This window comes from Ailuropoda melanoleuca, chromosome 13 (assembly GCF_002007445.2).
Source record: "Ailuropoda melanoleuca isolate Jingjing chromosome 13, ASM200744v2, whole genome shotgun sequence".
Taxonomy (NCBI): Eukaryota; Metazoa; Chordata; class Mammalia; order Carnivora; family Ursidae; genus Ailuropoda; species Ailuropoda melanoleuca.
In genome coordinates, this window is record NC_048230.1 from 65,885,329 (window position 1) to 65,901,839 (window position 16,511).

General features: G+C 50.3%; 1 protein-coding gene across 10 annotated transcripts in view; it reads right to left on the reverse strand.

Annotated features, from left to right (window-relative positions):
- LOC100476795 (lipopolysaccharide-binding protein) overlaps positions 1-15,181 on the reverse strand; it is a 28,987-nt gene extending 13,806 nt beyond the window's left edge. For 5 of the 10 annotated variants that reach the window (XR_004619371.1, XR_004619368.1, XR_004619370.1 and 2 more), the window contains exons 1-10: positions 14,950-15,180; positions 14,158-14,272; positions 12,791-12,919; positions 12,303-12,458; positions 7,885-7,948; positions 5,379-5,442; positions 4,151-4,242; positions 3,271-3,447; positions 1,341-1,400; positions 197-367 (exon numbers count right to left, since the gene is read on the reverse strand). Coding sequence is in view for 5 of the 10 variants with exons in the window: in XM_034639774.1 (XP_034495665.1) it covers positions 197-367; positions 1,341-1,400; positions 3,271-3,447; positions 4,151-4,242; positions 5,379-5,442; positions 7,885-7,948; positions 12,303-12,458; positions 12,791-12,919; positions 14,158-14,272; positions 14,950-15,073 (1,152 nt within the window). In the remaining 5 variants the exon portion in view is untranslated. Of the gene's footprint in view, positions 1-196; positions 368-1,340; positions 1,401-3,270; positions 3,448-4,150; positions 4,243-5,378; positions 5,443-7,884; positions 7,949-12,302; positions 12,459-12,790; positions 12,920-14,157; positions 14,273-14,949 lie in introns of all 10 variants that reach the window. The other 5 variants (XM_034639773.1, XM_034639771.1, XM_034639770.1 and 2 more) reach the window with 3 other exon arrangements.
- Positions 15,182-16,511: the final 1,330 nt, after the last annotated feature.

The window sequence follows — 16,511 nt, forward strand, 5'->3', positions numbered from 1 at the left end:
GTTTCTTGCAATTCTGACTGTGTGATTTGATGAGTACACCCTTGGGAAGCCTGCCTGCTGTGGCCAGAAATGCAAGGTTCCCTCCAGGCCGAAGTAGCCTCCAGCATCTATCCGTCTCCCAGTCCTTCAGTGGAAGGAGAGGCTTACCCCATGGCAGATGTAATCCTTTGCTGCTCTGTCCAGAGATCAGACTTACCACCCTGAGCTGGAAGAGTGGCTTGCGGTCAGAGGAGGTGGGCAGGAGAGCGAAGGCCTGGATGTCTAGCACCGGCATGAGGGTCACGTTTCCAGGGGTGAACCTCAGGAAAGGAGCTGATTCAGGTGACATCTCAAGCTCTAACTCCGTATTGGGGTACAACCTGGCCAGCTGGAGAAAGAGAGCAAAGGCTCAGGGGGAGGGCAGGAGGCAGACAGGGAGCTCGAGATATATCAGGGAAGGCCAGATGGGCAGATCCCCAAAGCCTGAATCTCCAAGGGCCTTAAACCAGCAGTGGAAATATCGCAGGATGAAGGGCAGTTTTTTCCAGAACTCCCTTCCAATAGGTGACTGTTGTGGTTGGAAAGGGCACTCTAATAAAGTGAGACACCCTAATGGGCACGCTGCAGTAACAGTGATGGTCACCATACTGCCTTCAATGCAGGCCAGCTTGTGTTTACTACAGTGTAAGTTTGGGGCTGGAGCTGAATTGCCTGGTTCAAGAGAAGGGAGGCTGATTGTTCTTCTCCACTCTGTTTCTGTCTCTTTTCAGCTAATCTCTACATAAACATCAGACAAATATCAATGATTGGCCTAGCCCCAAATTATTAGCCTAGCCCCAAATTATTAGCCTGCCCAATGTGCGCCCCCCTTCCTCGTGCCCCAGAAGGATCTTGTCTATTTGCACTGATTAAGTGCTATTATCTCCCACGTGATCCTCCCAGCGACCCAGTGGGGCAGGTACTCTTGTCGTCCCCGTTTGACAGATGAAGAAACTGAGGCCCGACAAGATGGAGTTCCAAAGACAGAGAACAGCAGACCCAGGATTCAAACACGGGCAATCAATCCGAATCCAGATCCTGAGTCTTTATGCCACAAGGGGTCAGAGAATGATGGGAATTTTTGTACACGAAAATTAATTTAATGACTTTTATCTTTACCCACTGTTCTAATAGGTAAGCTGTTTCAGGTGACGTCTCAAGTTCTAGTTCCATATTGGGGTTCAACCTGGCCAGCTGGGGAAAGAGGGCAGAGGCTTAGGGGGAGGGCAGAAGAAAAGTCTCCACACAGCTCACTGATGTGCAACTACTCTCCACATTTGGTCCAGGTCAAGTTCTCTGTGATGAGCGTTCAGAGGTCTTACCCGAGGAACAATGGTCCGGAACGAGCTGGTGTGCAGGCGGATGGGAGAGTCCATGGGAACCTGCGGTAGGAGAAGCAGGAGGCTACTTGAGATGCAGGACGTGGTAGCAGTTAGAGATATGGACTCTGAAGTCAGACGGCTTGGGTTCGATACTACTCCCGCCATTTTTTAGCTGACTGCTTGTTGGCAAACGTATTAGGTCCTGCATCTGTAAAATGGGGGTGATAATCGTAGCACTCACCATGCGGCATGGGCAAGGACTGAATGAGACGCTGCGTGGTAAAGCCCCAGCCCAGTGCCTGGAATCTCAGCCAACACTTACTTACTGTCTGTTTTTGTTATTTATTATTTCTTAGGATGCTCCCCTCGAGGCCAGCGAGGGCTCATAACCACTACAACCTGGATTGAATCCATTTCCAGATACGGCTGCCCAAACCTTCTCTAACCCTCTCTCCTGGTGTTCTCTCCCCGCCCCTCTGCCTTGCTGATCTTCCAGCTTGGCGAGCCCTGCCTGCACCTGCACACAGCCCACCTTCCTCCATCTCTCCTCCCTTGAGATTCCCTCTTTACCTGGGCGGCTCCTATAGGGCTTGGCTGTGGGGGTGCACAGCTCAGATCTCCCTTCAGGGGGTGCCCTGTGAGAAGGGCAGTTGGCTGACAGCCATTCATGCTGGGGCTATGCTCTCCCAGACAGCCCCCAGCCCCTGACCCAGCACAGCCCGTGTAGCGCTAGAGAATTTTGTCTGATCACAGGCAGGATCAAGACAATGAGCCACACTGAAAGTGACAAGCCCTCATTCACTTACTGTGATAGTGTAAGCAAGAGGCTCAACAGCAAGGGGAACCGGCCCCCACTACTCCATTTCCCCTGTGGCATGACCCCTGTGAGGTCAGATGCATCGGCAGAGGGGAGGAGGGGGGTCACCTTATTGCCAGAGGAGCCCCAGAGAAAAGGCTCTTGCTGGTTTATGGACCCAGGGGGAGGAGGGAGAGCAGAGCTAGTAGAAAAGTACTGAGTACCAAGTCAGACTGGAGAAAGCTGTCCTCCAGGCCCCAGCAAGGGGGTCTCAGCAGAGGCACCCGAGCAGTCTCATCTGAGGATCCCCCACTGCCCCCCCATCCATAAGGAGGCCTCTGAGCGAGGTGTCTAGGCTTGGAATGCAGTCAACCTGAGAGTACCACCAGCCCCAGCCCAGGAGGGGATGGGGCGGAGGCTTGAGTCCTTGACCACAGCTCCCTCTGGAGACTGCTGAGCACAGGCCTGGCACCAAGTCTAGTCTGGGAGGAGCCCCCAGGTCAAGCCTTCCTAATAGCCTGTGGTCAGGCTGGAAAGATCACGCACAGGATTTTAGCCTGGAGCCGGGCTCCTCCGATTTCCGCCTGCTAGGGCACTCCTCTGAGAAGCGGGCTCCGCTCTGTGCCCTCCCTCCGCTGAGCTGAGGCTTCTTGGAGCTGCTGGACAGGCAGCACTTCTCCCCAGTGTGCTTGCCTTCCCGTCTCCTCCACAGCTCCGTGGGAAGTCTGTCCCCTCCTACTTCTCCTTCCTCTCCCCTTTCCCCTTCGCGGGCGCTCCCCTAACCCATCTCTTCCAAGTCTAGTGTGGCCTTGGCATCTGCTGCCCGGAGGACCTGATACGATAAGGCAGAGTCCGCTGTGTTTTTTTAAAGTGCCAGTAATGGCTCATACGCCTCGTGCATCAGATGCCAAGCTCCTAACAGATACTCTCTCACACGATCCCTGGGGACCAGGCACTGTTGGGGTCCACATGCACAGCCTGGATTTGAACCCGTATTTGGCAGGCTTCAGATTATACATTCTTTCCCCGGCTCCTGAAAACCCCCAAGCTTCGCTACAGTCTGGCCTGACGCTCTCTCCTGGGATCCGCACCCCCCACCCCACACCACCCCAGCCTTCTCCCTCCCCTACTCACGTGCTTGTTTTGGATGGTGAAGTTCATGCGCCCAGCCTGGTGGTAAGCCCGGCTGGCCGTGTTGAAGACATATTCAGAGACAGCAAAGTAGACCATGTGATCATGTTTCTCTGGCAACCTGATGGGCGGAGCATCGAAGGGGGCTGGGGAGTGCCAGTTTCGGCCAAAGAATTCACCCTGGAGACAGAAGGACACGTCACCCCCCCAAGATTCCTACCAGAGAGGGTGCCAGGCAGAGGCATCCAGAGCCCAGGGAAGCCTCCTGTGCCCGGCGCGGTGGTCTGGGTGGCGGTTCCTCTCCAGAATGTGGGCCTGGGGTCCTGACAGTTTCCTTCTAGCACCGCAATATTTAGACCCTGACAGCTGCCTGAAATCCCCCTCTTACAGGTCGGCTGGGGAGGTATGTGTTGTGTTCTCCAGGCTCAAGATGCAGCCTGGTGGTGGAAAGCAGGGACTCTAGAGATTAATTGTCATATACTAGCTCTGGGACGTTGAGCAGGTCCCTATCTCCCTTGGGCCTCAGCCCCTCATCTGCAGAATGAGAATGGTGCTGACGGGCCTATGCGTACATTTACGTAAGTGAACATTTGTACAAATACTCAGCATCTGGCACCTAGTAAGAAGCATATAAGTGTTTGCTAAGTAAATAAAATGGGAGGAAGATGGCACTCCAAGACCTGGCTCAACCGCCAGGGAACTGTGGAAGAGACTGGAATGAAGAGGGGGCATATTAGTTTCCTACTGCTGCTGTGGGCACTGGTCAGGGATGGGAACTTATGGGCAGATGAACTGGAGAAGGAGGGTAGGAGCCAACTTTGGGAATTAGTGCTTATTTTCTGCCAGTCCTTAGCTCTAAGGTCCTTTCTCCACAGAAACTTACCTTGAAGGGTGTGTCTAGGATTTGAGAAGTCACTTGGGGAGCACCTACTAAACTGTAGTCAATGCCAGCAACCTGGTCAATCATTAAGATAACTGTGGAACAGGAAAGAGACAGTGTTACGAATAGGGGAGTCAAACATAGCTGTGTGAGTTGTGCACTGCACAATTCCAGGGCTCTCCTTTCACATGGACTGTTGCCTTTGGAGAATGGAAATGGGGCTGGGGCTGATCCCTGGTACCTTCAGTCACAAAGAGAGTGCAGTATTCATTCATTCATTCATTCAGTATTTATTGAACACCCGCTATATGCCAGGCAAAATGCAAGGGGCTCCTGAAACAGTTGCGTGAGATAGTCAGAGTCTCTGTCCTTTGGCAGTCAAGGGTTGGGAGGGGGAAGGGAAAGACAATCAAATACTTGAGCAAATAAATGTAAAATTCCAACTCTGTTAGATAGCATAAGTCCATCGGATGATATCAGTCATATAACAGAGGGTAAAATGGTGAGGGGGAGGGGGTTGCAACCTGATTTGGACAGGCAGTCAGAGGAAGCATTGCTTGGGCTGTGATCTGAAGGAAGAATGTGTGTTGACTGGGTGAAAGGGGTGGATGTGGGGGAAGGACGTTCCTGGCAGACGGAATGACGTGCAAAGATCTTGTAGCAGTCAGAGCATAGTAGAGGCATAGAGGGTGCTTTAGAGGAATTAATAACATTGGAGGCATATAGGGACTGTGTGGCTGGCCACATTGCCAGACCAAGCAAGGCCTTGTCACTCAAAGCGGGGCTCAGTGTCCTGAGAGTCAGAGGAGTCTTTGATGGGTTCCAAGAACAGGGGACACCTGACCTGATATGTGACTGTAGAAGTTCCCTGGGGCAGCCAGAGGGACAGGGCTGGGTGGACCCCCGGCCCTACGCAGGGATTTCAGAGCATCCCTGTCTTGTTAAAGCAGCCAGGACAGAGCCAACACGTGCTTCTCCCACGTGCTTGTCATCCTCTGCCCACGTCGTGCACCCGGCATGTTTCCGAGTCACGATGCTCAGTCGCCTTACTCCTCTACCTCCGGAACGGACCCCCAAGAGAGGTGGTCACCCCATATCCAGCTCTGTAGGATGGACAGGTACTTGAGGGGGAAGGTTCTCCTGGGGCTCTTGGGAGATGATGGTGATGGTCTGGGGGTAGTGGGTGTCATGACATCTGATGGTACCCAGAGAAGGGAGGGGGCCTCCAAACCTGGCAGAGTCCGGAGATAGGGCTCCAGGTGAGACGTGGTTGACTTCCTGACCATTTCGCAGATCTGCAGGAAGTGGTGGAGAAAGTCAGGGGAGTTCCCCTCTCCCTCTGTCCAGGGCCCTGCCCCTCCCCCACCGCCCTCCAGGAAACCTGGCTTTTCTCCTCACCCTGTAGGCAGGAGTGTGAGGGGTGGAGGAGTGTGTTGAAAGGGAGAAGAGGCCACTACCTCCGTCAACACACCGCGCTTGGTCACTGTCCCATTTGGGCTGGGCCACATACGTGGGTCCAGCTTAAGTGCATAGACTTTTCTGGAACCCACGTTAAAAGTGAATGGTGGCCAAGTTGGCACTGCTCTGGGGTCTGCTATTGTCATGGTCCTCAGTTCAATGTCTTGGCAGGAAGTATAGGCAGGAAGTAAGTGGCAAGAAGTATAGCCCATAAACACATTTATTAGAGAGCCGAGGGGCAAAGCAGGAGAGCTTCCAGGTGTAGGAGGCAGCTCCTGAAGCATCATCTCATTCCTCAGCCCCTTCTCTTTGGGTTCAGGCTCCTGGCTATGTGGGAATAAGGAATCCTAAGGAGTGTGGTGCCTGGTCTGCAGGCAGTACTGACTAGGGCCACCAGAGGGCCCCAAAGCAAAGCCAGAAGGAATCCCTTTCTTCAGCGGGCCACCAACCTACTTCTCTGTACATGCTTGGGAGATCCCAGAAGTCCCCCGTCTTCCGATTTCCTAACTTCAGCTATTCCTACACCCTCTCTATGACTTTGCCTATCTCACCTATTCACTTACTACCCACTTAACATCAAATGGCCTTTTAAAAATCACATTCATTTAATAAAAAATACAAAAACTTTATATCACTTGTCAGTGGAAAACTGGCATCCCTTGGCATAAATGTGATATAACTGGGGAAAAAGAATACAAGGGACTGAAAAAACGTTCTGGAAGCCAGGCTAGATAGGGTCGCCTAGTTGCATAATGCCCCTTTTTTGTTAAAAGTGTTCAGGATACATTGGTCCCAAACTGAGATTTCCCTTTGTTGTAGAGAGATAAAGGACTGCAAAGGGGATCCCTTCGTCATTCCGTCATTCTGCACGACGCAATACCAAAGCTCCACATCGCTGAAAATCAACACTTCGTTTGGGGAAGCTTCCCCACTTTGGGAACCAATGTTTTGTGCAAACACCAAGCCAACCTGTGTCCGGTGGGCCTGACCTGGCCTCTCCTGGGGCATACGGTAAGGGCAGCGCCACCCGGGCAGCCAGCCCTTCGGGGGCCTGACTTCATCCACCCCAAGTCCCCTGATCAGAGGTCCTCTCTCTCCTCAACAGCTCTCTTCACACTCTCAGCCCCGTGGGGACACAGTCAGTGCCCCCATCCCCTGAAACTGACCACTCCTCTGGCTCAGCCTCTCTGGCACCTGCCCCATCCTCCCCTGGACACATGGTATCCAGAGTTTTCTGGACTGTGTTTCCTTTATTTGTAGGGCAGAGACCACAGCTTGCCTCTGGCCTCAGCCTACCGTACCGGGCGACTGGGGCATAAATGGCAACGAAAATAACCTCGCATTTACTCTTCCCGTCCTCTGTTCGAGGCCCTGTGTGTATGATGTCATACAGTCCTCCCAACAGCCCTGCAGGGTAGATGCTGTCATTATTCTTGTTTTACAGACAAGAATCCTTAGGCTCAGAGAGGGTAAGCCAGTTAACCACGGCATCACAGCCAGCAAAGGCGCAGAGCTGGGATCTAACCCCAAAGGTCTGACTGCAGAACCCATGTGCTCAAGAGCGAAGATTCCAGAAGGTGAAATGCGGTTGAGAAATGACTCTGCAACACTGGTGAGTGCTCTGAGCACAGCCTGTGTTTCCGGTGCTGCTAAGTGGTTTTCGAATCAAATCTTTACCAGCCCCCTTCAAGATAGGGGTCCTTGTCCCCATTTTACAAATGAGTAGAGTGAGACTCCAGGGGGTCCATCAATGTGCCCAAAGATACACACCAGGTAAATGGAAAAGGCACTCTGCCTCCAAGGCTTTATCCAGAGGTGAGAGGTACTGAAGCTAGCCCGCTATTGTTCTCAATATGGTGCATTTGGAGGGGGGGTCAGTCTTATTTAAGAATATTTTCCTCTCCTTAACCGAGAAAGATATCCTAGATTTTCTCCTAAAAAGTTTTGAATTTGTTTTGCCATTTAAATCCTTAGACCACCTGGATTGATTTTTGTGTAGGGTGTGAGGGAAGGATCCAAAGTCACTTCTCCATATCTCTGTAACATTATCTACAACTAGATATCAAACGCTCTGCCAGTTCCAAATGCCAATTTAGCATATGTGGTCATACAAACTTGGGAAAGCCTTGAAGCTTGCCTTTGCACCATGAATGAAGAAAATTTTACTAAGCAAATTCAAATGACAATGTACTTAAGAGACAAGACTGTTCTCAAATACCAAATACATACATGCCAATGATCCATGTATTAATCACAAAGCTACTTATCCTTTTGTTTACCTTTTGTTCCAAGATATTTTTGAAATTGTTTTCAATTCTTTCATGGAAGAGGTTCAGGATCCAGCTGGAAGAAAGAGGAAAGAGAGTCAGGATCCACTTTATGATTAACTAGGACTCCCTCCATGTTATCCCAAAAAGGGAGCCAACCAGATGGGGGGAACTCTCATATACTGTTAGTGGGAATGTCAATTGGCGTAACTAGTATGGAAAACAGTGTGGGGGATCCTCAACGAATTAAAAATAGAACTACCATATGATCCACCAATTCTACTTCTGGGTATTTACCTGAAGAAAACGAAAATGCTGATTTTGAAAAGATCTCTGCACCCCCATGTTCATTGCAACATTATTTATTGTAGCCAAGATATGGAAACAACCTAAGTGTTCATCAGTGGATGAAAGGATAAAGAAAATGTGGTATATGCACACACACACACACATACACACACACAAGTATTAGACATCCATAAAAAAGTAAGATATCTTACCATTTGCAACAACATGGATGGACCTTGAGGATATTACGTTAAGTGAAATAAGTCAGACAGAGAAATACAAATAACACACGATCTCACTTAAACGTGGAATCTAAAAAAAACCCAACAACAATCAAGCTCATAGGTACAGAGAACACATTGGTGGTTGCAGGGGCAGGGAGCAAAATGGTTGAAGGAGGTCAGAAGGTCCAAACTTCTAGGTATGACATAAATAAGTCTTGGGGACGTGATGTACAACCTGGTGACTGTAGTTAATAATACGGTATTGCGTATTTGAAAGTTGCTAAGAGTAGATCTTAAAAGTTCTCAACACAATAAAAAATTTTGTAACTACGCATGGTGACAGAGGTTTACGAGATTTATTGTGGTCGATCTTGTCACAGTATCTGCAAGTAGCGAATCATTGTGTCGTATACCCGAAACTACTATGGTGTTGTGTGTCATTTATACCTCAATGAAAGAGAAAGAAGGGGAGTCAGGCCTATTCTTTATACAGTACAAAATCCACAGAACGGCTTAACCTGGCAGTTTAGCAAGTAGTCATGCACTCATTCATTCAACAAACATTTACTGAGCTCCTCCAACCAGCTCAACACCGAGTTGAGGGGACATTGGTCAATGAACTCATGGAGCTCATGATGTGAGTCTAACCCCACTTCAGGTAAAGCTGCCCTCAGAGACCCTTCCCCACCACGGATAGTACTCGGTGAGAATCGTGGCCCAGAACAGACATCGCACCCTGTGTTCTCACCTAGGGTGAGGCTGAGAGGTTGCGGGAAATAAGTGAACTAAGTTAGTGGAATTATGTCTGGTAAAATTTTTTTCTCCCACAACTTTTCTTTACCATTCAATACTTGCTGACTGAGTGATGTATAGTACAATTGTATGTTTATTATAAATTCATGCAGTAATATTGGACACAAGTATTTTCTGGGGGTTCTGCAGAAAGCATCTTGAATTTTCCAGGGTTCTGTGCCCTGAGTAAGCCCAGGACTCATAGACTGGCTTAACGTTGGACCCTGGCTGGGTCTGAATGACCCCGGCCATAGAGACCATGACTGGAGTCCCTGACAGCTATGGGTGGGGGTGTTGCTTCTAGAAAAGTCTGTCCCCTCCAACATCTCTGGGTACCCCTCCAATATTGAGTTTAAGTAGAACAGATTGAAGCAGTAGGAAACTTTCCATGGATCACAAGTTACATAAAGTCATCCTGGCCGCATTCCTCCTCTTGTTGCCCAAATTCAGTCCAATTTCCTAAATCTGCCACAGGCACTTCCCCCCACCTCTGCGGCCATCCCCTGCCCCTGGGACATCATCATCTCTCGCCTGGACAACTGCCTCTCCCTTCTCTGGTCTCCCTCCACTCAATCTGCCCTGCTCTAATCTCCTGCAAAGGAAGTGATTTTTTAAAGGAGTCAGATAATCTAATTATATCCCTGCCTTTCTTAAAATCCTCCAGTGGCTTCCCACTGCCTCCCTTCAGGGTAAAGACTAGAGTTTGGCTCCTGCCTAGTCTCTTCACTTTTTCTAATTAATCACCACCCCATCAAGTACACTGACCTCTGCTCACTTCCTGGGAAGCACAGGCTTTTCATGCCTCAGGATCTTTGCACATGCTTCTTCCTCCACCAGAGAAGCTCTCCCCTCCTCCTCTTTTGCTAAAATTCAAGGATCATTTCAGATATCCTTTCCTTGAAGGAACTGTTTCTGCTCCAAATGTTAGGTAAACTCTCTACATTCAGAGTATCTGGACTCTCCTTATAAGCATGTTATCACCACTATGTTGAAGGTAATTCAATATATATTAAAATACTTCACGTCTCCTCCCCACTAGAATATACGTTGCACCAAGGTGGGGACCCCATCTCTCTTGCATCATCTTATATTCCTAGCATTCAGCTCAGGATCTGACGAATAACAGGGCATCAATAAATATTTGTTAACTGAACGACTGAGTAAGGCTAGCAACTCCCCATTTTGGTCAAGACCCTGGGTGTTCATGCCTCTGGGCCATATCAATAGCACCCAACCATGCAGCTGTCACCACCCTAACAAACCAGCAAAAATGTTTTTCTGGCCCCCACTGTATCCATCTCTACTGTGTGTGTGTGTCTGTGTGTGTGTGTGGTGTATGTGTGTGTAAACCACACAGAATTTCACAGCTTTGCTCCTGAGAAATGGGATATTATGCTCACCCAATTAAAACAGCACAGTGGTTTCAAGCTATCCAGTCTCCACTAAGTTTCCTTTTCCAAATGGCAGCCTTAAGTGCAAAGGCTCTAGTATTTGTACAGAAAACACTTGCCAGTTGAGTAAATGCACAGCTACATCTCTGGGTTCCCAAAATATAAATTCCCCCGAAACTGGCAGGATCAGATGACCCCACCTTTCTGCTAACATTTGTTCCCCCCAACAAGGTCACCCAGCAAGTACATGTTCAGCAAAGAGGTAATTGGCTATTTGTTCTGTTTTCCAACCCCGCACCCCCGCCCCGCCCCCGGCCTGTGCCCTCGGCTCCTCTCTGTGTCCTGCAGGGCTAACACATGCACATTCGTCTCTCGAGTTCTCTTGCTGTCTGGCTGACGAGGGGCACAGGCAGCAAGGGGGGAGGAGTTGGGGCACTTACACCCAGGCGTGCCCCCTGCTGTGCCAGTACACGCCTGCCCCATGGCCCCTTCTCCAAGGTTCCAGCTCGCTCTGGGCTCTGGTAACACTCTTCCGTCCCCTCTCACCTCCATCCCTAGGGGCGGTAATAGCTCCCTACTGTCATGGGTCTCCAGGTGCTTTGACATCCCTTGCTGAACACACCCCTTAACCCTGCCCACACTCCTGTTAAGACTCTTGTCATCAGATCCTTGTCAGTTAGGCCTTTTGAGCTGCCTCTGTGTCCTGCCAGGATCTGAGGGATGCTGTGCCAACCCAGACAGAGTGAGAAGGTGTCGCTCTGGGGACTGGCCTCATTCCTTCACTATGCCCTGAGCGTCTCCTCCTGGCAAGTCACTTCAGAATGCTGGGTTGCCATTAAAGGCCACCTTGCCTGGGTATTAGCAGACTCCTTCCCTTCCTTCCTTCCTTCCTTCCTTCCTTCCTTCCTTCCTTCCTTCCTTTCCTCCCTTTCCTCCCTTTCATCCCCTCCCTCTTTCCTTCCTTCCTTCCTTCCTTCCTTCCAAGATTTTATTTATTTGTTTAGAGAGAGCGTGAGTAGGGGGAAGGGGCAAAGGGAGAGGGAGAGAGAGAATCTCCAGCAGACCCCGCGCTGAGCGCTGAACCTGACATGGGGCTTGATGGGGGGGCTCAATCCCACAACCCTGAGATCATGACCTGAGCCGAAAACAAAAGCTGGACGCTCAGCCAACAGCCACCCAGGCGCCCCAGCAGACTTTTTCTTAAAGGGCCAGAGAGTCAGTATTTTGGGCCCTGCAGGCCACACGGTCTCTGTTGCAGCTGCTTCACTCTGCTCTCGTAGCTTTAAAGCAGCCACAGACGGGATGCGAGCAGTGAGCATGGCTGTGCTCCCGTGACTTTCTTTTTCTTTTCTTTTTTTTTTTTTTAAGATTTTTTATTTATTTATTTGATAGAGATAGAGACAGCCAGCGAGAGAGGGAACACAAGCAGGGGGAGTGGGAGAGGAAGAAGCAGGCTCATAGCGGAAGAGCCTGATGTGGGGCTCGATCCCAGAGCACCGGGATCACGCCAGTGAGCTGAAGGCAGACACTTAACCGCTGTGCCACCCAGGCGCCCCTCCCGTGACTTTCTTTACGAAAACCTGAGGCAGACTGGATTGGCCCGCAGGCCCTTGGTTTGCTCACCTCTGATCCTGGGGCACCTTACATCTTGTTCTTATGCCCCACCAGGAGCGTGCCTGGGTGAGCTGGATGCCGGCATCTTGACAAGCTCCCGCAAGTGCGTGGAGTCACTTACCTTAGCCGTCCGGAAATGTCAGCGCTGATGTGGCCGATGGAGCTGCGGCAGCGGGCCACGGAGGCAGTGGGCCGTCCCGACTGGTCCTTGCCCAAGTTCAGAGAAACTGAGATGGAAATGCCATCCACACTCACATCGAAAGTACCATCTAGGGTGCTGATTGGGAGTTGTGGGAAGCAATGGTGTCACGTCAGTCACCTCCAGGAAGAGGAGCTGGAAGCCCAGTCCCCAGTCCCCTATGAACTAGCTGTCTCTCCTAACTGAGCCTCTGCTTTGCAGCCAGCATTTATTAAGCATCTGCTGTGTGCCGGAAAGGCAAATTACCAAATGCCTCACCTCCGTTATTTTACTCAATCCACAGCTGTATCAATGAGGCACGTTCTTATTAATCATTTTACAGATAAATAAATGGAGGCTTGGAGATGGTCGGATCTGGCTCCTTTGTAGACTGGTTGTCTGAGAGACATTCTAACCCAAGTACTACTCACACGAAAGCCTTTTTCACCTTCCAGTTCCCACTGACAAATACGTAGTTATTGGCCAGGGAGGCTGTGACCCCCTGCCGTGGACGTAGCCTCAAATCCGAGTTCCTGAGCTCGAAGCGATGGATCTTCAGTCTGGGGAAGGAAGGCAGACTGTGAAACCCAGAAAGGCCAGGCACATATTAGCCCCCTGAATGAGGCTCTTGGGCTCTAGAGTTGTTGGTGACTTTCTGTTGCTAATCTGTGGGCTGCTTCACTGTCCCCTATTTGGTTTTTTGGTTGTTCTAACACCTTTCAAGAAAATTCCATGTTTGAGATTCCCTCCACTGAAGTTCCTCGTGTGGACTCTGCATCTTGGCTGGTCACGCTGCCTGGTACGCTCATCTACATCGCCCCTCCCTGTGGCCGTTTGCGTTTGTGGCTCTTGTCGCATCAACACACATTAGTTCACGCAACAAACATCCATTGGGATCCTGCCAGATCTGGACATGTTAACAAACCATGTGGCCTACTGTGAACACCAGACGCAAGAGGTGCTCTAGGGTGGTGGGAAGGGCCCTTGACCTCTAAGTGGCATGGCCTAGGTATTGTGTGTGTGTGTGTGTGTGTGTGTGTGTGTACACACACAAATTTAAAGTAGCTCCTTTTTTGCTCACTGCCTTCGGGAAATTATCCTGAGAGACTTTGGGAGGATTCCAAGAGGCAGCCTCTAGAGTCTATCAGAGATGAATAAATAAATGATCCCCAAGAATCTATTATGGACACTTAGGGGCCTGGGGAAGAAAAATCCATGCAACCAAGGAATGGCTAAAGAAAGAGTAAGGTGTGAAGACTCTAAGATTGACTGTGGAAAAGCTACAGGGAGATTAAGGCCAGTTACGCCTTATAGGGAGGGAGATGAGGAGCTGGGGCTGGTTCACCAGGATCAGGCCACCTGCTTTATCCCTCACTAGGGTTATGTGTGGATGCTTTCCTCAAGAAGCAGTATGCAAATAAAATGCAAACAGTTTCCAGAAAAACTCAAAGTCCTTCATTACAGACCCCTAAAAAGCTTTGGAGGGATGGATAGCATATCTCAAGCAGGTCCTTCATCTGGGCAATCAGGAGAGTAGCTGGGGGTCCCTGGCAGAGCAAAAATCCAGGGCTAGTTTCTGCAGGACTGACCTCAGGGCCTATGAACGATCTCTAAGGCTCTCCCTCCCATCCTGATGATTCAAGAAACATATAGCACCTTCCAGAAGCCCCACAAAAGCTGGTCATGATCCTTTTGCCTTTAATCCAAGTGATGATTCCATGTTTATCCCCTCCCCCAGGACCCTAGGCCCCCATTCTGCCTCCTCCACTGCCCTGATAGTAGAGAATGGAGACCTCACCTGTAAAAGTCATAGCTCACGCTTTTAATCCAGCCGACTTTGAAGCTTCCTGAGAAATCAGGCAACTTGATTGTGGACAGTTCCTTCTTCAGGATGGCTACTCCGAATCGGCGGGCTGAGGGGAAATAGGGGGAGTCAGCTCATTCCGTGGGAGGCAGCCAAGCCCAACAGTCGAGCGGCCGGGCTTTGAAATCACACGGACTGGGATTGAATGTAGGACTTGCCACTTCCTCTCCGTGTGCTCCCAGGCATGTCCCTTAAATTCCTTGAGCCTCACTTCCCCCGTCTGTACAATGGTTATGGTGATGATACCAACTGGAGCATAGGAATTAAATTAGATCATGAACTCAAAGTGTCAGGTACCTGGCAAGTGTTATTTATCTACTCAACAAGATCGTAGAAGCAGTGATACGATACGTGGGGCTCTTGAAGACTCATTCACCGCAGCGTGGTCAAACCTTTGGGTTTTTCACTGTTGCCTGGACCATATGTTCACAATGCAGATTCCCAGGCCTAGCTTCCATTGCTAGGAGATGGAGATTTGGAATCTGTATTTTAACATACGTCCCAGCAATTCCAGTGTGGTCCACCGACCCCCTGGGGAAAATGCTGGTCTAGTCCCATCCTTCACCTCTGATACTCAAGACGAGGACACTGAAGCCCAGAGGGACATATCCAAGGTTTCTGAGCCAGGCAGGGGCAGAACCCCAGCCGGCGGTCCCTTGTCCTGGTTACCACACCACTCTCGTGGGCAACAGTGGGCACCAGAGGAAAGGCTGACCCCCTCCTTACCATATTCCAGGCCTTTTCTGGTTATTCTGGCCACGAACCCAGGATTGGATGCCCCTTCTTCGAACCCAGAGACCACTGCCAGCAGCAGCAGGGCCACTACCACACAGTATGGTCTGGCCATCATCCTGTCCTCAGCAACGTCCCGGGCAGGGGTTGGTCAGAGTCCGTCTGTAGGAGCCTCCCTTCCTGACAGAGACAGCAGTGCCAAGGTGCTTATAAACCAGTGGCCAGATGAGGAACTGAGCCTGTTAGGAGAGAGGGCGGGGAAGGTTCAAGGCTTTGAGGCAGCCCAGTTTTCAGCAACTTGAGATGGGGAGAAGGTTGCTTGTGAAATTGTTTGAGGTTTATTTCTGGCCTGAGGGTAGTGGAAGTGGGGCCTCCACTTCCAACCACTTCCTCTTCCAAGCTCTGCTGCCCAGTGCTGCCCGAGGAGCCTCCCCGCACCACCCCTCTCTTGTGGAACACCTCCATTCGTTCCCCATTAGCTCCGACTGAAATGTAAACATCCAGCGTGGCAGCCGAGGCCGCCACAACCTGGCTCCGACGCACCTCTCCAACCGGACTTTCCACCTGCCCAGCCTGCCAAGCCCGCGCTCTGGCTCTCCTGGAAGTGGTCCCCGTTTACACCACGCAAGACCATTGCACATACAACAAAGGGATTCTGCAACTCTAGGCTCCGGACGGCTCTGCATTTTTTTCTTTTTGCTTTCGTTGTTTTAAATCAACTTTATTAAGGCATAATGCATATGCAATAAAATGCAGACATTCTAAGTGTACAGTTTAATGAGTTTTGACACATGTATATATCCGTGTGACCACATCGTCATCAAGATAAAAACATTTGCATCACCTCACCCCAAGAATCTCCCTTGTGCCTCTTCCCAGCCAATCTCTGATCCCACCTCCTACCCCCGGAAACCACTGACCCGCTTTCTGTGACCATCCATTCATTTAGGGTGTTCCAGAGCTCCGTGTGAACGGAACCATGCAGTAGGCGTCCCGACTGTGCAGACGGCCTTCTTTCATGCAGCATTATGTTTTGGGAGTTAATCCATGCTATTTTATATGTTAATAATTCACTCCTGTTTATTGTAGGGCAGTGCTCCACACAGCCGCTGGATCAATCCTTTCATTGTATTGTATCGTATCTTTACTTGTCTTCAAATAGGAAATATACTCACGGGGCTCGACAGTCAATCCATACAACAAGACGTACAGTGAACAGTCTGGCTCTCAACCCTATTTTGCACCCTGCCAGCTCCTCTCTTCTCCGAATCAAATCAACATGAAATTCCACTGTTGTAAGACATCAAAGGTGCTTTGACAGCTTACATCCTAGGGCCCGTGGGAGCCCGGAGAGGGACCATTCAAGACAGGAGAGACGCTTGCTCTGAGTTTCAAAGTACTTGTAGGAATTTGGCAAACAGTCACAGAGAGGATAGTTATCCTGGGCAGAGGGAACAGCACGAGCCAGGGCACGGAAGCCTGAGGCAGCATTGCACATTCTGGAAGGCAGGAGGAACTGTAGGGTGAGGGGTGGGAGTGGACTAGAGGGTGGCCCA